At 48.5% G+C, this 20,098-nt stretch overlaps 2 protein-coding genes across 3 annotated transcripts; both read left to right on the plus strand.

Annotated features, from left to right (window-relative positions):
* The first annotated feature begins 212 nt into the window (after positions 1-212).
* On the plus strand, positions 213-6,604 carry LOC104537521 (keratin, type II cytoskeletal 6A-like). The gene is made up of 9 exons (XM_010180425.1): positions 213-898; positions 1,501-1,715; positions 3,374-3,434; positions 3,933-4,028; positions 4,322-4,486; positions 4,962-5,087; positions 5,585-5,805; positions 6,159-6,193; positions 6,309-6,604. The coding sequence occupies exons 1-9, from the start codon at positions 314-316 to the stop codon at positions 6,602-6,604; spliced, it is 1,800 nt and encodes a 599-aa protein (XP_010178727.1). The 5' UTR covers positions 213-313.
* A 7,880-nt stretch (positions 6,605-14,484) lies between these two features.
* LOC104537522 (keratin, type II cytoskeletal 75-like) lies at positions 14,485-18,919 on the plus strand. Of its 2 annotated transcripts, none has more exons than XM_010180426.1 (9): positions 14,485-15,055; positions 15,976-16,190; positions 16,718-16,778; positions 16,980-17,075; positions 17,316-17,480; positions 17,688-17,813; positions 18,059-18,279; positions 18,569-18,600; positions 18,723-18,919. In XM_010180426.1, exons 1-9 carry the CDS (start codon positions 14,576-14,578, stop codon positions 18,917-18,919), a joined length of 1,593 nt encoding a protein of 530 aa, XP_010178728.1. In that variant the 5' UTR covers positions 14,485-14,575. The 2 variants fall into 2 exon arrangements, with proteins under 2 accessions (XP_010178728.1, XP_010178729.1); XM_010180427.1 differs by having other exon boundaries at positions 14,576-15,055; positions 17,316-17,411.
* The last annotated feature ends 1,179 nt before the right edge of the window (positions 18,920-20,098 follow it).

The following is a 20,098-nucleotide window of genomic DNA, read 5'->3' on the forward strand; positions in this document are numbered from 1 at the left end:
GGCAAGGCTTTGGTGGAGGGGGGAGCTCCCTCACTCCGTTACTTTCTTGCCTGCAAACAATGCATTTTTCAGCACCTCGCTGTAGCCTAGGTGTGTTTGACAAGGCAAGTTGCTGCAAGGCACGTCAAGTTCTGAATTCCCGTGCCAAGTTTTCCAAGCAGATAAAAGAGGAGGCTCCCAAGCTCTCCCATCACAGGGGTTTCTGTCTCCATTGCCCTCTGCTCTTTTCCTGCTGCGCAGCTTTTATTCACCAGCCTTTTTTTTCCTCCCCATTCCTCTCCTGCTCTTTGCATTTCCAACCAAACAAGCCACCATGAGCCGGATCTCTTTCAGATCATCTACTGGAGGGGGCATGAGGGGCTTTAGTTCAGGCTCTGCTATCGTAGGAGGTGGCGGTGGTACCAGAAGCAGTTTTAGCTCTGTCTCCGTCTCCAGAGTTGGAGGAGGAAGAGCCGGAGGTGGAGGAGGTTTTGGAGTTGGTGGTGGCTTCGGCAGCAGAAGTCTCTATAACATAGGTGGAAGCAAAAGGATTTCCTTCGGCTCGGTTGGTGGAGGTCTACGGAGTGGAGCCGGTGGTGGATACAGCTTTGGTGGAGGAGCTGGCTTTGGTCTTGGCTATGGTGGTGGAGCAGGCGCTGGCTTTGGCTTAGGAGGAGCTGGTGGTGGTGGCGGCTATGGGCTGGGCAGTGGATTTGGGCTGGGAGGTCCTGGATTTGGTGGTCGAGGTGGCCCTGGGTTCCCTGTTTGCCCACCTGGTGGCATCCACGAAGTGACCGTCAACCAGAGCCTGCTGGCACCCCTCAAGCTGGATATCGACCCCGAAATCCAGAAAGTGCGGACACAGGAACGGGAGCAGATCAAGACCCTCAACAACAAATTTGCCTCCTTCATTGACAAGGTGAGAGTTTGGTCTGAAACATCAAACTATGCGTATTATCAGTTGCCTTGGGGGAAAAAAACCCAACAGGAAGAAACTTCCTTTGGATTTAGGGACTTGCCTGAACTGATCCCAGCTAAAAACAGTGTGGGTTTGGCTGAAAACTAAGAACCGTCCCAGTTTCCTCTTTGCAAGGATGAATTTTTCAGTGCCTTATTTTATGGAAAAAATAAATCCCCTTCCTCCTGTAAAAAACATCCCGGGGGTTGGATGGATCTTCTACTGGTTGTAAAATGGCAAAGCTCTACACAACTCCATGGGACACCACCAGTTTAAACCGGTAAGGTGGGCTATATCATCTAGCAGGGGGAGAAACACCTGAAGTCGCAAATACAGGTGTTCCATCTCTTTAATAACTCTTAAAAATCTTGCTAAACAACTTAACTGCTTTTGATAATTTCGAGAACTTGGTGCCCTAAATTAGGAAGATCTTAATCATTTCCTCCCCAGCTTCCCAGCATCTCTTGACCTTTTCTTTCCGTGTTGGATGATCCCTCCTTTTCCTGGCAGCAGGGTTTGTTTTGTGCATTGGTTTCAGCATGTGCCTGTTTCTGTTTCCCCAGGTGCGCTTTTTGGAGCAGCAGAACAAGGTGCTGGAGACCAAGTGGAGCCTTCTCCAAGAGCAAGGTCACACTGTCACCAGAAAGTCCCTCGAGCCCCTTTTTGAAGCCTACATCAACAACCTCAGGAGGCAGCTGGACAGTCTTATAGGAGAGAGGGGACGGTTGGACTCTGAGCTGAGGAACATGCAGGACATGGTAGAAGACTTTAAGAACAAGTAAGAAATCATGGTCCCTAGCATAGATGATTAAAAATTTGGAGCGGTTCGTGCTCGCTGGTGGACGCCTTGTGTTTGCACTGGGTTCCACTTCCAGGTTATAAAATGAACATATAAAAGCAAAACTTGATGTCAGAATTACCTCTGGTTATGTCAGATTTCTTACATGCAGGATCAGCATTTAGCACAGAATTCGTGCACCCATGGGAAGCTGCTCTGGTGTAACGGAGGTCATGGTCTGATGCCTTGAGTCTTCCAAAATAATGCACCTGGAGACAGCAAAATGCAGAACTGATGACTATCATAGATATGCAAAAATGGAGTGAAACATAGCCATAAACTGCCAGCTCCAAAAATCTGCCATTTCTCTTTTTGCAAAGGAAATCCCAGTGTTTCCAGAGGGCCCCAGGCGACCTCAGCACGTAAAAGATGCTCAGCTCTTTTCTCTGACCGTTGTCAAAGAAAACAGTTTCCCTGGGGAGCAATGAATCCCATCTTGAGATAGGGTGTCCAGTGGAGGTGGGATGAATCGTTTTAAGGCCATGCGAGTTGGCATCTCCTGACTATAAGGGATATTTAGGGGTTTTTTTTTAGGCGAGGCCATTCATTTTCAGTTGGCTGAAGTCTGGCGAGAACAATCTTTTCCTTATTCAACCAGGTCTGGCCAAGTGCGAATTTAAGGAAAACACCCTGGAGGCCTAAAATACGTTTATATTAGATAGCTAAGCATGTGAATAGACTGATTTCTTTTTGGGGTGGGGAGGCGGCACTTAGATCTGACAGCACGGACTGACATCAATTAGCTTCTGGTATGTTGTACTTGGGTGAGTTTCAGGTCCCAGTATGTATTACAAATACTGGTCAGACCAAAAATGTCAAAATTATGTTGGAGCTACTGCCTGGGAAGGAGAATGCACTTCATTTCAAGACTAGAGTTAGTTCCCAGTCCACCGACTGCTTTCCATGTCCTCTTGGATATCCATCTGCATGGATATCTTTGCCAATATTAGTTAGAGGACTGGCATGAACCTGCCTTTAAAATCCAGGACTTTGCCTCAAGAGCCTACATGTTTTGTCTACTTTCTAGCTAAGCCCTGCCCTGATTATCTGATGAGAGATTGTTGCTCACAGCCATAAAAAGTGCCATGGAAACGTAGTCTGAGGTGTAATGATCTGCTCTTGCACAACCACGGCTAAAGAATCACAGAAATTTTTTTTAATTAAGTGCTGCAGCGGGTTACTCAGAGCCATTAGCCTTATTATAATATCAAATATCAAATTGTTACATTATTATGTACTTGTAGGCATTGCAATGCAGCTTCGTTGAAAGCCTTTTGCATAATTTTGCTTTGAGCAAAGGTCACCAAGAATGCCTGCTCCAGCTTCCTACCGAAACAGGCTCTGATCCTGCACACATTTATGCATGAGCTTGACTTAAAGGCCAGTGATTAAAGTCTATTAATTTTAGCTGGGACTACTCACACCATGGAGTCTTGCAGGTTCAGAGTCAGTAACCCTTTGCTGCGGACTGTAAGCCTGTGGGAGTAAGAAATATAACCATGAACCACAACTACTGATTTGGGACTGGAGTGGTCCCATCTCTGCTTCCCTGTTGTCTTCATTTCCACCAAAACAATCTCACTCTTTAATCCTACCAGATATGAAGATGAGATCAACCGACGCACTGGTGCAGAGAATGAGTTTGTGGTCCTCAAGAAGGTGAGTGAACTGGGAGCGATGGGATGGGCAATAAAATTAACTTGGCTTGCACAGTGTTCAAGCAGAACTGATGGGAGCTGGGGTCCTCCAACCTCATGGTTGGATCAGGCCATTGTGTTGGCATGCCTAAAAGTAAATATGGGCCTCCTGAGGCCACGAATGGGCATAACCTTCTCCACGCCAATGGAGCTGCCCTGTTTTTAGGGGTAGCTTCTCCGGTTGCAGTTGCATTTGGCCTCTTGCGGTTTGGTTCAACTCTGTCTTGGGTCACATCCCCATGAGTCAGAGCTTTGCATTCTGCCCAAGAACCCAGTTCTGGCTCACAGTAAATGTCCAACATTATATTAAAAACCCAACCCAACAAACACCCTGATCATAGCAATATAAAAACAAGCCTAAAGAATAACAGACCTGGAAGCAGAGAAATGGTTTCACTGGTGTCCTGAAGCCCCTTTGGCTTGTAGTTTCATCAGATGCCTTTGGTTTTCTTTGCTTTAGGATGTGGATGGTGCTTATATGAACAAGGTCGAGCTGCAGGCCAAAGCAGATGGACTGGCGGATGAGATTAACTTCCTGAGAGCTCTCTATGAAGCGGTAAGCAGTCAGATCTCAGTGATATTGTCCTGTGCAGCTCCCTGTCGTACAGCTTTCCACATCCCGGAGCATCGGCCACCATGCTCAGTGCTGTACAGCAGTAAAAGACAAGATGGTCACTGCCTTTTTGAAATCATAATGCATGCATAAGATAGAAAAGAATACACAGGTAGAGAAATGGAGGAAATGCAAGAAAATGGCTTGGCAGAAAGAGCTCCCGAGCCACCTCTTGTCTGCATGGTTTCCACCCCTGATATCAGACCATTAACTTCATCTTTTTGTGTCTTCTGCAGGAATTATCCCAGATGCAGCAGCAAGTAACCGACACCTCTGTGGTCCTGTCCATGGACAACAACCGTAACTTGGACCTCAACAGCATCATCGCAGAGGTCAAAGCGCAGTACGAGGACATCGCCAACCGGAGCCGGGCTGAAGCTGAGGCTTGGTACCAAAACAAGGTGGGTAACCAGAATGACATAGTGATTTTTGTGACTCATGAGGCATCACACTAGCTGCTGGGAGGAAGGACTAACGGAGGAAGGACCACACCATTACACCACAGATTATTTTATCTTTCTGTGTGTGTTGCAATAGGCTCTTGTGTACAGATCCCCACCGTTCCCTTGTGGACCGCTACACTTGGTCAGTGTTATATTCCTTGCTGTGAAGTCAAGGAACAAGATGCTTCAATCCCTTCACAAGGAGTCACTGGTAGATGTGGCCTTGACACAGAGCGCTCTTTCCTTTTTGGGTTCTTAAGGTTCTCTATGCACCCATAGATGCTCTATGCAACATGTGTACAATAACTAAGGAAAATGCTGTCCCCAGCACCATAACCTGTACCCAGACCTGCACTTTGAACCCTGATGTCCCCTCACCCCTACCTAAGCCCCGTGGTGCCTAACCAGTGCTGTCCTCTTTTCTCCATACCAGTACGAGGAGCTCCAGGTCTCTGCCGGGCGGCACGGGGACGACCTGCGCAACACCAAGATAGAAATTTCGGAGATCAACCGAATGGTCCAGAGGCTGCGGAACGAGATCGAGAGCGTGAAGAAGCAGGTAGGAGAGGATGCAGCTGCAGAGCATCTGCTGCATGGTGGATGGCAAGTAGAGGCGATGGGCTGGGCACAGCAGAAGGAGCCAGCTCCTGGCATTGGAGCAGGGCTGGAAGACCAGGCTTTCTCCTGCACATCAGGAAGGGCATGGCCAGCTCTATTTCTGTCCACCAGAGAAGGTCCCTCAGTGCTGGGATGTGCTGTGATAGCTGCTTTTGTGCTGGGGAAGATCATTGTGAATTACTAAGCCACCCCAGCAAAGGTGGGTAGCAAAGCAAGGAGGTGTAGATGTCCTTTTCCTGGGGGACAAGGCTAAGTCCTTGTCTTTTTCTATAGCGGCAGCTCCCCAGTTACCCACCCTATAGCACCTTCTCAACGGCCCATCAGGAGCTCTCAGTGTCATGCTGGGAGCCACCAGCCAGTAACTACAATACCATTGCACTACACAGGAGAGAAGTTTGGGTTTAGCCCAAGTTGAACAACTGTTTCTCTTGCCTTTAGTGTGCCAACCTCCAAGCAGCCATTGCTGAGGCAGAGGAACGTGGGGAGATGGCCCTCAAAGATGCCAAGTCAAAACTGTCTGAGCTGGAGGATGCTCTGCAGAAAGCCAAGGCAGACCTGGCCCGGCAGCTCCGCGAGTACCAAGAGCTGATGAACGTCAAACTGGCCCTGGACATCGAGATCGCGACCTACAGGAAGCTGTTGGAGGGCGAGGAGAGCAGGTGAGGACAAGCACATGGGTCTGTTGGGTGCAGCTCCTTGGGCTCAAAGGGACAGCTCACCTTAATGGGCTGGAGCACCAAGTTGGTGAAGATGCAAAAGAGCACAAAGATGTAAAAAACAAGAGCAGAGAAAAAGATACTTTAAATTGTGAGCTTTCTAGGAAAAGATGAGTTTCTTTCTCTGATGCACTAAGAAAAATGAGCAGTGCCATCTTTCACCCGTGATGCAGATATACCCCCCAGAGGACAATTGGTGCTGAAGGCCACAAAAGTCTAATTATGTGGTCCCAGTGGCTTACGCTGTATCTTTTCCATGCTTTGGTATTATTACTTACTTTCCCCTTTCCCATCAGGCTCGCTGGAGAGGGAGTTGGAGCCGTCAGTGTCTGTAAGTATCTCCCCACCTTCCACCCCTGCTGACCCCCCAGCCCACCCCAGAGGTGGTGGTGCAGGTCCCCACACCTTGGGCAGCCAGCAGGACCCTAAAGTGGGATTCCCTACAGCCGTGGTCAGCAGCTCGAGTGGAATGGGCTACAGCGGTGGTGGCATGGGTGGAGGTCTCGGCATGGGCGGAGGTCTTGGCATGGGTGGAGGTCTCAGTATGGGAGGCGGCGGCGGTGGCTACAGCATGAGCAGCAGCGGTGGCTTCGGAGGTGGAAGTGGAGGGTTCGGCGCGGGGCTCAGCTACGGCGGAGGCAGCACCTACAGCTCCGGGAGCAGCCGAGGCATCAGCTCCAGCACGGGAGGCAGCGTGAAGATCGTTTCCAAGACCACCACCAGCAAAAAGACCATCAGATAAGGATGGCGAGCCCGGGATTACCCCCGCGCAGACGACGACAACGTGCTTCCTGCCTTCTGAAAGCAAGAGCTGCCCTATGAATCAAAGGTGTAAATAGCTGCGCTACGCCCTCTCCTTCCTCCGTCCTTCACCCTCCACCTTTGGGGCAGTGGGGGGGAGACCAGGACCCCACCGCAAGAATCTGGAGCACCTTTGGCTAAAGCATAAGTTGTAACAGGTCACTGGCAGGGCTTTGGAGAGCCGTTGTGGACACCCATAGTGGACACCAGTGGTGGACACCGGTGGTGGCCCTCTTTCAGCACAGTCCTTGTTCTTCCCTTGTTTCCCCCCCGGAGTCACACATTTAAAGCGAAGCAGAAGCACTTTGCTGAATGGGGACAGCCGCAATTGGCCACGCACATTCGTTTCATTCATCCTAAAAGAAGGGTGACAGCCTTGTGCCACCACAGTCCCGGGTCCTCAGCAATGCAAACAGCTCCAAGATGCTCCAAAAACCTCTGCCCGCAACATGTGTTACAACCCCCAATGTTTTGTCTGCAACTAAAGGGTTTTTCCAGCCCCTTCTCAGGCACCTGTGGGAAAGGGTATCGCTTTCTGTGTATATGAATTGCCACGCTACAGCCTCTTCACTTCCACGCCTATCATACTGTATGGTCTAATAAAGAGCATTTGTCATTTTTAAAATCTGCTTTTTTTTGGCTTTTCTTCTCTGCTGATTTGGGTGTGGATGCAGTGGGGACTCTCATGAGAAAGAATCGTTGCCTTGAGGAAATAAAACTCAGTTTTAAGAGTCAGGGTCCGGGGAGGGTGGAGAGAAGGGTGGGATGAATGGAGAACTGAAGCACGGGGAGGAAAAGCTGCCTCAGGGCTGAGCCAAAAGCTGGATAAATCCCATTGTGGTGGTGAACTGCAAAGCTGCACCTTCTGCCCATCACTGGAGGAGTGGGAAAAGGAAGGTGATTCCCAAACTGGGATCCATGAGTGAGCCCATGTGGGGCATGGCTCAGTCTGGCCATTAATTAATACAAACAGTAGCAAATCTGAGAATCATCAGCTCATTAAGGTTGGAAAAGATCTCTAAGATCATCAAGTCCAACCGTCAACCCAACCCCACAATGCCCACTAAACCATGTCCCCAAGTGCCACATCCACATGGTTTTTGGGCACCTCCAGGTATGGGGACTCCACCACTGCCCTGGGCAGCCCCTTCCAGTGCTTGACCCTCTTAGGGCAGAGGAGCCCAGCTCTGGCATCTGCAGCACCATGGCGAGGACACGGCAAGAACGGCATCAAACCAGGATGGGAACAGAGCAGCTGATCATTGTCCTGACCAGAAAGGGCAAAGGGAGGGAGGGGAGCACCAGCAAAGGGGGGTGCACACAGGGCAAAGTGCCCAATATCTGCACATGAAGTGTTTGTACATTGAGGTTCCCCTAGCACACGCAAATATCTCACTTTATATGGAACTGGATGATATTTAAGGTCTCTTCCAACCCAAACCATTCTATGATTCAATGATTCGATGATTCAATATCCTGGCTACTCCTCTGGAAGGGCTATTTTGGGACCTCAGCTTTATTTTCAATGAACCTGAGGTCTTTGAAGCTGTCCAGAACACACAGCCTCCTACCTCCCATCCAGCCCCCAGGGGAGGTTACCAAGACCCGCCTGGATGGGGGTTTCAGCCAGGCTCCCGTGCTGTTCCCAGGCTCCCTCCTGCGGCTCCGTGGGCATCCTCAGGCTCTTGCTCCCTGTGAGGCTGCAAATCCCAGCAGCAGCTGTTGGGAAGCACGGTGTGAGGTGGGAATCCAAACCCAAAGGCAGGAGCTGGAGCATGAGGATCAGGAAAGGGGCCAGGGCAGGAGAGAGGATGAGGAAGGGTCTGCAGCCCGTTGGGGATGCTGGTCCCAAAAGGAGACTGGTTGGTGTCCATCAACCCACTCCTCATCCCATGCAAACCCTAACTGGGGGTGCACAGAGGCAGGACCCCAAGACATTAGAGGAGAGGGGGCCATCAGCCACGTCTGCACAGCAACAGCACCTCATGCACATTGTGCTGGAGTGCTCACCGCAGGGAAACACCTCTGAGCTCCTCATTCAACAGGACCCCACACACCCATCGCGGATGTGTGCAAGCACCCAAAAATCCAGCGTGGTGTCTCCAGCAGGTGGGGGCCCAGAGCAAGAGAAAGGCACGGTGCCACCCTGCAAGGGCTCCAAGCCCTGATGGTCCTACCATGGGGCTGGGGTGGGCTCACACCCACAGCCTGCACCCCAGTGCATGGGAAGGGGCAAGGAAACAATGGCTTTGGAAAGCCAGGGCAGCCCGTTTGCACCCGAGGAAGTTTGTTGAAGGATGAATGCGTTGGGCTTCATCCTTTTAACAGTTTGCATCTGTTTCCAAGCACCTGGCCATGTTTTTCACACTGCTTTATGGAAATAGCTTGCAAAGCAGAGGCATTTGTAACAGGCAGGGCATCCCAACTGGGCTACTGTTGCTAAAATAGATTTTGTTGTGGTTTTATTTTTAATTTTTCATCATTGAAGGTGTCAAATATAAGTTTGCTTTGGTTTTTTAACAGAAGTGTGCACGTCAGCCACCACCAGCACCCTCCATGAAACTTGTTTGTGAGGCCTGCCCAGCCCTCGCCCATAGCCGTGGTACCTGGGCATCCCTGCAGCCTCCCTCAGTCTGGTGTTCCAGGCTGCTGTCAGGTCCTTCTCCTGCAGGTGAGGATGCTCCAGAGGCTAAAAAAGCACTGAGCAGCCACCAGTCTCTTCTGCTTCCATGGGAAGTGTTTTATCAGCCCACCTTGGCACCACTTCTCTGAGAAGGCAGACAGCAGACGCAAAAAGTCATCGAGTTACCTTCTTCTTGTTTGCAGAGACCTGAAAAGCTCACATATTCAAGTCAAACTTGACAAGTGATTTTAGCTGGCAAATTAAAACATTAGGTGAAATATTTTTTTAAAACCAACATTTAATTTCAACGTTTCCTATGGGAATGATCCCCTCTCCCCTTAACATTTCCCAAATGAAACTTCGCAGCTTTTATGACTCAAAAGCAGAATTTTCACAGCAGAAAATGCTTTTGTTTTAATTTGCAAATGGTTTACACAGCCTGCAAATGAAACAAGACACGAAATGGCTGCAGGGAAGGTAACGCAGTGTGCAGCAAAACCAGCAGTGGAACAATAATCCCAGCTGCCATCTGCGAGGCACATTTGGTCTGAGCGTTGTTATTTAAACAGGGTGGCAATATCCCACTGCCCGGAGCAGCTGGGGACCAGAGTCTGGCTACACAGGACAGCAGTGGGGACCTCCGGGCTCCCTTGCAGTGCAATACAGCACCGCATGGTAAATAAACATGAGGTCCCATAAAATTGGTGCATCGTGACTGGGTACGCTTTCCAGGACACATGAATAATCCTTGTTTATTTTACGGGCTCTGAGAATAGCGTTATGTGGATGCAGGTTGTTTTAATAGGGAGAAATTAAACTTCACACGAGTGTTACGGCTCTTTGCAAAGAGACTCGAACCAGGAGCAGCACTCGGTGCAGGATGGAGCTGAGGGATGTGCCACGTGCGGACACAGAGCTGACCCAAAATAATGGCACTTTGCAGTAACACCATTTCCAGTGCTTGGTTTTCCTTATCGAGAGAAAAGATGTATCCTGGGGCCAGGAGAAAGGAGAAGATGCCGCAATACGGCTGCAACCTTCAGCATTGAAAGGTCTTGCTTTCCACGTGGAGCTTGGTGGATGTCACAGCCCCAAAAGCCCTACAGAGGGATTAAAGACAGGCTCAGAGAGCATTACAATGCATTTGGGATATTTACGTTTCTTGGGTACCCCCATCTAAGCACCAGTGTTGCATGTAGAATAGGATAAAGGAGGTGTAGCTAATACCCACCTATGTTCAGAGGCTTTTTCATAGAATCATTTGGTTGGAAAAGACCTTTTAATTTCATCAAGTCCAACCAACACTTGGCCACCACTAAGCCAAGCCTCTCAGCACCTCATCTCCCCATCTTTTAAGTCCCCCCATGGATGGTGACTTCCCTGGGCAGCCCCTTCCAGTGCCTGATAACCCTTTCCATGAAGACATTTCTCTTAATATCTATCCTAATATCTCCCCATCCTAATATCCAACTTAAACCTCCCGATTTCCAGATGCAACGAGACACAGGGGAGAAACGAGACCACCTCCTACTATGCTTTAGCATCTGGCAACAACAGCAATAATGAAGGTGAAGTTATTCCAAAACCCTGGGCTGTGCTGGTGTCTCTGTGCTAGCCCAGAAAACAATTATTCGGAGAAAGCAGGTCACACCTACACTTCAAAGCCATCGTGTAGTTAGAGCTGCCTGGCCTGCAGATACTGCTGGGAACGGGCTCAAAGGACTGTAACATCCATCACGGGGCAACACCTATGGGAAAGCTTCTGAGGAGCTCATCCTAATTCATCCCTTCGGGAAATGAGATTCACAGACGCTCGCCTCTTGCCCGGGTCTCCAAGAGGACCCCGTCCCAGCAGCACTGGGGTGCTGAGAGTTGCATGGTCCACCATAGAAAAAGCTCAGGGTGAGCAGCAGGACTTCATTAACCTGGAATGAAATAGTAAATTACAGTCAGAACGAGTAGGGTTTGAATTTAGGTTAGCAGCCCAAGTTTAACCCAAAGGCTTTAATTTAAGCAATTAACCTAAATTACAGCCTTGACTTTACTGATAATTAAACTAAGATTAGGTAGCACAGGTGAACCAACCCAAGTTAGTAAGACACGCTCTTATTTTACAATTATATATATTTTTGCAAACAAAACAGGCAGAGGCACTCCTAAAAGTTTCAGCCTTGTCTGAGAAAGGGCATCCATCAGCAGAGGAAGCGGTGCAGAGAGATGGAGAGGAGGTGACAAAAAGCTGATGGAGGAATCCCCTGCTCAGTCCTGGGTACACAGAAAATGGCCCAAATTCCTCACTTAAGGGGCTGGAGTTGCCTTTATTGCCCTGACAGAGCCAGAGTTCACTTTCCCACTCTAAAAGGAGATTTATTACCTCAGTGTCAGCATGATGCCAGAACCAAACTCAGCCAAGGCACCATTCCCATGTAAAGGGATCTCCTGCCTCTTCATTGGGCACTCGCACCCGCCTGCCCCCTCTGCTCCACCTGGGAGGAAGAAACAAGTTGGGGAAGGGAAGAAAATGGCTTTGAAGCCTGTGTAGGCTCAAGGACGTCCTCTGCCACATCACGGGGGCTCTCACCCAGCGAGACCTGCCCAAACACAGCTCCCTTTGTTTGTCGAGGAGGAAAAACTACGGAGCAGCCTGAGTGAGCACAGACATCATCCTCTGGTGGAGGAGGAAAAGTCTGTATCGGAGCAAGCTATCTGCATCAGGGCAGAAAATTCATTACGTGCCTGGAGCTGCAGGGTGCACGGGAGACACTCCCCCAGGAGCTACCTGGAAACTCTGTGTTTCATCAACAGAGCAGGGTGGGGGCTCCCCCTTTGCCATCACCCCATACCCCAAACCTGTAGCTACAGCTCCTTGTGCTCACAGTTCTGCCTTTAGTAATTACCTCCCAAATTCCTTCCAGATGAGTGACAACCACATCACCTCCACCCTAGTGCAAATGTGAAATGGAAATAAATTAATTTCTTTTTATTTGGTTGGAGGAGCTGGATTATTACTATTATTAACAGTGGACTCCAACGCAGTTGGCATATTCTTTAGCCAAAAAAGACAAGTTTCATATGTAAAAGCAGCCTGAGGGAAAAAAGGAAAGTACTGACGCATCACGCTGTTAGTAACCAAGGGTGGGTTTCAGCCTGGCCAACCCTGCACACCCTGAGTCAGCTCTACCCGCATGGTGCTGGTGAAGGTGAAAAGCCATCGTCAGGGGGTTCTCCATCCATCCTAGGATGGGATAACCTGCCTTTTGGTGGAGATCTTCACTGGCTGCATGGGAATACAGAAAAACCTTCAGACAGCCAAAGTTACGCGAGACGGATGGCACCAGAGAGGGCAATTCCCACAGGAGCCATAGGCATTTGAGAAGGCTGGGAACTTGCACCTGACTTTGAATATTTTGCTGTCTGGGACTTGCATCTAAATGAATCAAAATTGCTACGGGATGGGGAATTCGATCTCGTGCTTGCAAGTCATGACATGTGGCAACTGGTGGGCAAAACCCTAGGGCTGATCAATAACTCACTGCCTTTCGGATACAGACCCTCTGGTTGCAATCCATTTACTTCCAGTTCCCGTGGCTGCAAACGTGAGCACAGTCAGACCCAAAGAGACAGCCCCGCTGGGCAAAAATTGCAGGATTAAGCCCTTCCTTACAATAAAAGCTCAGTCTTGTAACAGACACTAAAATAAACTAATAATTGCTACTTATTCCACCACCCCCCTTCATTTAAAAACTCAATTACAAGTGCAATGCATCTGAAAGAAACAACGGGGACATGAAATATTTCTGGGAGTTTCCTTTTCCCGGCTGCCTTGCAAAAGAGGGGCAGATCGAAGCTCAACACTCTCTGCCATGGTGTTTCCTCAATATTACGTTATGCCTGTACCGCAGCCAGCAGCTCCTTGGGCTCACGGATAAGAAGAGAGGGAGCTGTTTGGGGGGGATGCGTTTGCAAGTTTACCCTCTTGTATAAATAAATTACATATGAATCACCTTTCCCTGAACAACCCGAGACACAATGAGGGCCAGAAACACTTCCCACCTCTTAAAATGAATTATTTTTCACATTTTTCTATTTGACTCATTGTTCAAACTGCCTGCAGTGCCAAACGCAAAGCCAAGGGCTGTGTTGGTACCTGGCTCTGGGCTGTTTCGCTGTGTCCAGGTTTCTGTGGGCCTGGGCAGAGGGAAGCCTGCAGAGCACTTTCCTGCTGCAGGATCACACTTTGTGATGTACAGCACTGAAAGAACTGATTAAATCATTGAGAAAACATGTTTATAAACCGTGAGTTGGGAACAGCCCCGGAGCACTCCATTTCCATATTGCCAGTGGATTCAAAGCAGTTCCCATTCCCACAATCTTTTTTTTTTACATTTATTTTTGGGTTTGTTTCTTTGTTTCCATCCTGCTAAAATACCTAAGTCCAAATCTTGAAAACTGAGGTACCAGCACAGCCATTTGAGGCAGAGCTCTATAGCAGCTGCCAAAATCCACACACGAACAAAAGACCTTGTCAAAACATCTCATTTTCGTACCTGTACTACTTTTTTTAGTAACAGAAGAATAAGTCTGCAGAAGCAGGATTTTCAGAAGAGATCAGCTCAGGGAGCTGAGCCTTTCTAGGGACAGAAGAAAAACTCTTTCTGCAGATATTCTGTGGTGACATAGAGGGGTCGATGCAGAACATATCACAAAAACCCAGGATAAGACAATTTTCTGCAGGTCTGGCTGTAAAACACAGCTCTGCCTTGTCCCCTTTCCTAAAACACGAGGGTCCATAACTTCTCAGACCCGTGCTTGTGAAGAGAAAAAGGGGTGAAAGCAATCCCGAGGGATGAAGTTTTCGGCTGAGCGAGGTGCTGAGTGACAGGCGCTCTGAACGGTGTTTTCCTCCCCATGCCCAACGTGACTCATGGCAACTTTCGAGCGCTTTGATACGGCGCAGAGCCTGGCTGTCTACAAAGCCGGCAGAAGGCGACAGTTATTCCCAAACAATACCTCTGTTGCTCAGAACCCGGCTATATTATTTCAGAAGGGCGTGTGTGCGGAGTGAGTTCACCCTCCAGAATGTTGTTGGACATGCCAAGCCTAATTAATCAGAAAGACGATCCACCTCATCAAACCCATCCCAGCCTCATAAATGCATAAAAGGGCTCTCCTGAGCCCGTGCAGAGCACAGGTTCATCTTTCTCCTTTCCCTCCTACTCCTTGCTCCAGGCCAGCACCTTTGCTCCTTTATTCTTGCTGTAGCATCCATCCCAATCCAAAAAGCCAGCGATGTCTCGCCAGTCCACCGTGAGGATCCAGAGGGGAAGAAGTGGCTTCAGCGCTGCTTCGGCCATCGTCCCAAACACCTGCCACACCAGCTTCAGTTCGCGCTCTGTCACCCGGGTCGGAAGCTGCAATGCTGGCAGTGGCTTTGCTAGGGTTGGTGGTGGCTTTGGAAGCAAAAGCCTCTACAATATTGGTGGATGCAAGAGGATCTCTGTGGCTGGAAGGGGTGGTAGCTTCTATGGATCTGCAGGTTTTGGTGGTGGTAGCGTGTATGGTGGTGGCTTTGGCTATGGATACGGGCCCTTTAGTGGTGGCATGGGTGGCCCTGGATTCCCAGCTGGGGGCATCCAAGAAGTCTCCATTAATCAGAGCCTTTTGAAACCTCTCAACCTGGAGATTGACCCCAGCATCCAAAGGATCCGAAAGGAGGAGAAGGAACAAATCAAAACCCTCAACAACAAATTTGCCTCCTTCATTGACAAGGTGAGACGTGAGCTTCCCTAAATGTCTTGTCCTGATTTTTTTTGACAAGGACTCATTTCTTAGCTGCTTTATGAGCACCTAAGCCAACCAAGAGGGAACAGAAGTGAGGAATGAGACTGGAAGATGCCCAGTCCTCAGAAATGCCAGGTAATGGTACCTGCTACATAGTGGTTGCCATGAATTAATCATCCAGTATTCGAGGTCCTCCTCATTTGCTGCTTGTCATCTCATAGGCAGTGGAGAAAGAAAGCTCTAGAAGGACAATCCCATCCTTCTGGAGATGTTGGGCTCTCTCCATTGAGCATTATGGGAGTCTTGATAACTGTTTTTCAGATGAGATGCAAGCAACCCCTCTAAAATGACCAAGAAAGGAATCACATGAATTGGCACTAGGGAGAAGCAAATGTCTCAGTATTTGAATTTTCCTCAAAGGCATTTAAAGCTGTCACTGCAACAGTACCAGCATGTTTGGACTGTTAGTTCAAAATAGCAAAATCTGATCTGACACTGCCTGTCCACTTCATTTCCTTGTTAACTGCATTAGATGTACAAGAGCACCTGCTTGACTTCTGTTCCGGTTGAGCAGCTCCTCTTTGGTTTCAAGGAAAATGCTACATTGTTTTGGAGATTTTCTCCTCCTGAAAGGCAGGAGAAATGGCACTTTGTTATTTTCTTAGTAAAAGTGCAAAAGTTTTGCTCTTATCTGATTTTTGCATGCACTCTTCACACAAAAAGCATGCACTTTGTCTTGATTTAGCAAAGCAATGAAGGGGAAAGATGGTGTAATAAGCTCAATAATCATTCCAGATCTTGTTTGCAATGCTGAGCAGGGTCCCTGCAGTCAAATAGCAAATTCCTTCTTCCACCAAATGAGAATTTGGCTATGAAAACCAGCTGGAAAGAGATATTTCTGCTTGCAGGTCCGATTCCTGGAGCAACAAAATAAAGTGCTGGAAACCAAGTGGAGCTTGCTTCAGGAGCAGGGGATGAAAACTGTCAGGAACAACCTGGAGCCAATTTTTGAGACGTACATCAACAACCTGCGGATGCAGCTGAACAGTTTGCTGAGCGACAAGGGCAGGCTGGAAGGGGAGCTCGTCAACACACAGTACCTGGTTGAGGATTTCAAGAAGAAGTAAGTTTACCGAGCTAGAGGTCTACTCACCTAGGTAGGTGCAGCCGTGCTCCATTCAACATCCTTAAGCCAACGGGGGAAACCAGGAGAGTCCAGGACAGAAATTCCTGACATCTTCTCAAGATAAATGGTAACGGAGTAACAGATACAAATAGAAACACGTTGCAGGAATAATTTAGACTATGAACAAAGACTTATTAACTAAATTACCTACTAAGAGAAAAAAGAAATTACATAGTAGGTCTGAGAGTTCCAGGCCAGCATGCTTAATTTGCTTAAGACAGGCAGCAGGAGTATGACTAATGGCCAGAAATAGGAAAAAAGGAGTAGATTCTTTAACTTTTTTTTAATGTACTTGTTTTAACTGGTTTAGCCTAGATACATGCTCATGTTCTCTTATTCAGATGCTCTGTAGGAGAAAAGAACATTGTATGCAAAATGCTCATAAGGAAGTTCATTCCAGCAAGCTACAATCACTCCCGTCGGTTACTTGCCTAAACAATGCTCCTTCTGCCTCTCTCTATTAGGTATGAAGATGAAATCAACAGGCGCACAATTGCAGAGAATGAATTTGTGACACTCAAGAAGGTGAGCGCAAATTACAGAATACCCCCTGACGATTATTGGTAAGGCTCTTATCTCCTGTTCATTCACAAATCCATCCATTCGTATTCCAAAAGCTTTTTTTTTTTAATGGTTTCTTCCCTGGACTGTTACTGCAGAGATCCACGTGTTCCTGACTTGCTAATAAGAGTTTAAAACACATTACCTAAATCTCTTGTCCTCCAGGATGTGGATGCTGCCTACATGAACAAGGTGGAACTACAAGCCAAGGCAGATGCGTTGACCGAAGAAATTAATTTCCTGAGAGCCCTCTACGAAGCAGTGAGTACATCCACCTCCCGAGATATTTCCACCCTTGCTTAAGAGCTTCCCTCCCTCCTTTCCTCTAAAACCCCGTAATTTCTTCCCCCGGGAGATGCTAAATCCTTTCCCTCTTTACATCAACCGTCTTCACTGTTTAGATAACTATCTGCAGCCTCTCCCAGGTCTGCACGCACATCAGGAAGGGTGAATGCATCTCCCAAGCGCATGAGCTCACCCCATCCCCTGTGTGTTTTGCAGGAGCTGTCGCAGATGCAGACCCAAATCTCTGACACCTCTGTTGTCCTCACCATGGACAACAACCGCAACCTGGACCTGGACAGCATCATCTCGGAGGTCAAAGCGCAGTACGAGGACATCGCCAACAGAAGCCGGGCTGAAGCAGAGTCCTGGTACCAAACCAAGGTGAAGAAACTGGGGCTTTCCGTGCTGCTATCTTCATGTCTTGTCTTGAACAGATAAAGTCCAACTCTTCCAAGAAAGCCTTCTCAAATACTCCATCTCACACAGCAGCTAGTCTGGGCTTGAGGAGGGACCTGTGCTTTCGGGCACCCTTGTTACTCCAAAAATGATGGATTTTACCTTGGCTGAGTGTTCCTCTCTCTGTGACAGTACGAAGAGCTGCAGGCCACGGCAGGCAGACATGGGGATGACCTCCGTACCACCAAGCAGGAGATCTCTGAGCTCAACCGCCACGTCCAGCGGCTGCGGTCTGAGATCGACAGCGTGAAGAAACAGGTAAAAAGCAGCAAAACCTGCACTTTTAATCAATTTACCCTCTGGCTTGTGAGGGAGAGGAAGGAAAACATCAGAGGCAACCTAGGCAAGTTGTGTTCAATTTGACCCTTTTCTCCCAAAAGCAGAACTGTCACTAAAACTGGTGAAGCTGATGGCGCTGGAATAAGACCTTGTGATTTCAGGGAAGACACAGATCAAGTACAGGTCCTGTGCTGGGAATTTGACCGGGAATTTCTCTTCCATAGTGTGCAAATCTGAAAGCAGCCATCGCGGATGCTGAGGAACGTGGGGAGATGGCCCTCAAAGATGCCAAAGCCAAACTGGCCGAGCTGGAGGATGCTCTGCAACAAGCCAAGGCAGACCTGGCCCGGCAGCTCCGCGAGTACCAGGAGCTGATGAACGTTAAACTGGCGCTGGACATCGAGATTGCGACCTACAGGAAGCTGCTGGAGGGAGAGGAGTGCAGGTGGGTGGGAAACACAGCCCTTCTGGTCCTGATGTTGGAGGAGCGAAGCAGTGTGAGCACCAGAGATGCTCAGCACTTTGGAAATGCTAAATGGGGCATTAGGAGGTGGTGGTGGAGGGGGAAAGATGGTCCTGGCTAATGGAAATAACACTGCAGGAAGCATCCCTGCATTACACCAAGTTTAAATTCTTCTCCCTAGAGGTGTCTAGGAAGTGTGTCCTATTTCCCACCCCCTCACTATCAACAGACTTCTTGTCCTCTTACCTTGTTGTGTTCTGTCCCCTAACAGGCTGGCTGGAGACGGCGTCCCAGTGAATATCTGTAAGTCTCTAAAATACATGCAATTACCTTATTTAAGCACTATTGTGTCTCTGCACCAAGAAGGTGAAAGCCCAGCGATCTCTGTCCAGAGAAACTGAAAGCTTTTCCTCTCCTTCTTGCAGCCGTGACGAGAACAACCATGGGCACAGGGTATGGAGGAGGCAGCAATCTCAGCATGGGAGGGGGAATCTGCAATATTGGGAACAGCTTCAGCTGTGGGACCGGTCCTGGGGTCAGCAGCTCCACCCTGGCAGGCGGCAGCAGCTCCAGTGTGAAGTTTGTCTCAACATCCTCCACCAGAAGAAGTTACAGGAGCTAAAAGTTTCCCCTCAGATGCCTTCACTCGCCAGAAAACACCTTAATGCTGGTCCTTTACTAAAGCATGGTTGGGGTCAACAGAATGAAGGCCACCTAAACCCTATGTCTTCTCACACAGGAACCTCACCTTAGGAACTCTTTCTCAGCTGTGTTGTCTCGCAAAAAAAAACTGCTACCAAACACGAGTCCAACTGTTTGAAATTTGCAACTTGCTTGCTACGGCTCAGCATTTTTTTGGCTGGATTTTGTATATAAAATGTGTCCCATGACTGTTTGTCTCTCTTCGCTTTCTGGTGTTTGTCTAATAAAGATGCACACATAATTTATTCTATTGTGTGGACCTTTTAATTAAAGACGTGGAACAGCAAATGCAAATGCAGATAACAAGCACTTTTCCTAGGGCCCTGCCCAGTTGAAGGCGCAGATTTTTGCTCCTCATTCACATTCCCTGAATCTCTCCACTGGCAGCCAAAACACCCAGACACAGCGAAGCACCCAAGGGAGCTTTGCCGTTGATTTTCATGTTCTCCCCATGGTGCAAGTAAAACACCTGGGAGCTAAAGACGGGGCACGCCAAGGCAGGAGTCGGGCACAGGGGAAAAGGCCTGAGATTCATTTACTGTGCAGCTTCCAGCCCATGCAACATCCAACAGCCCGACTCCCTGGGGGGCACAAGGGGCAGTGCCAAGCGTGTGATGTACCTGCATCAACTTCTAACAATAGGGAACTAATTACTTGGGGAGTCGGAGCAACCGCCCAACTTGTTCAAGTCTATCAGTCCATCTCAAAACCCCCGCTTGCTGCGAGCTGTCTCAATTAAGCCGAGGTGCCAGCAGTGCAAATGGGTTGAAAGCACTCCCTTGCTGTTGGCCACACTCTTTTAGGTGGTTATCTTGAGTCTTGATGATGATTTTCCCTCTACTTTGACTATGAGCAGGTGGAGGATCTGGTCCATATGCATTCAATTGCTACATTAAATGAGATGTCACTCATCCAACAGCTATTAAATATATCCAAGAATGGGATACCTGTTGGAAAGTGAAAGCCTTCAAAATCCAATATTTCTTCACATTCTTGGAGTCCATCAGAGACAAGATCTTGTTTTGAGGAGGTGGAGAAAAAACAGAGGACGTGTAGCAATTTTAGATGTGGTTCTGACTAATCGGGAGAAATTAATTGA

The sequence above is a fragment of the Mesitornis unicolor genome, unplaced genomic scaffold (assembly GCF_000695765.1).
Source record: "Mesitornis unicolor isolate BGI_N332 unplaced genomic scaffold, ASM69576v1 scaffold9783, whole genome shotgun sequence".
NCBI lineage: Eukaryota > Metazoa > Chordata > Aves > Mesitornithiformes > Mesitornithidae > Mesitornis > Mesitornis unicolor.

Excerpts from the sequence above, each read along its gene's own strand:
- LOC104537521 (XM_010180425.1), top strand. The coding sequence starts at position 314 with ATGAGCCGGATCTCTTTCAGATCATCTACTGGAGGGGGCATGAGGGGC. Across the intron at positions 4,487-4,961 it reads AGGCTTGGTACCAAAACAAG|TACGAGGAGCTCCAGGTCTC; the intron begins GTGGGTAACCAG and ends TCTCCATACCAG. Across the intron at positions 5,088-5,584 it reads TCGAGAGCGTGAAGAAGCAG|TGTGCCAACCTCCAAGCAGC; the intron begins GTAGGAGAGGAT and ends TCTTGCCTTTAG.
- LOC104537522 (XM_010180426.1), top strand. The coding sequence starts at position 14,576 with ATGTCTCGCCAGTCCACCGTGAGGATCCAGAGGGGAAGAAGTGGCTTC. Across the intron at positions 17,076-17,315 it reads TGAGAGCCCTCTACGAAGCA|GAGCTGTCGCAGATGCAGAC; the intron begins GTGAGTACATCC and ends TGTGTTTTGCAG. Across the intron at positions 17,481-17,687 it reads AGTCCTGGTACCAAACCAAG|TACGAAGAGCTGCAGGCCAC; the intron begins GTGAAGAAACTG and ends TCTCTGTGACAG.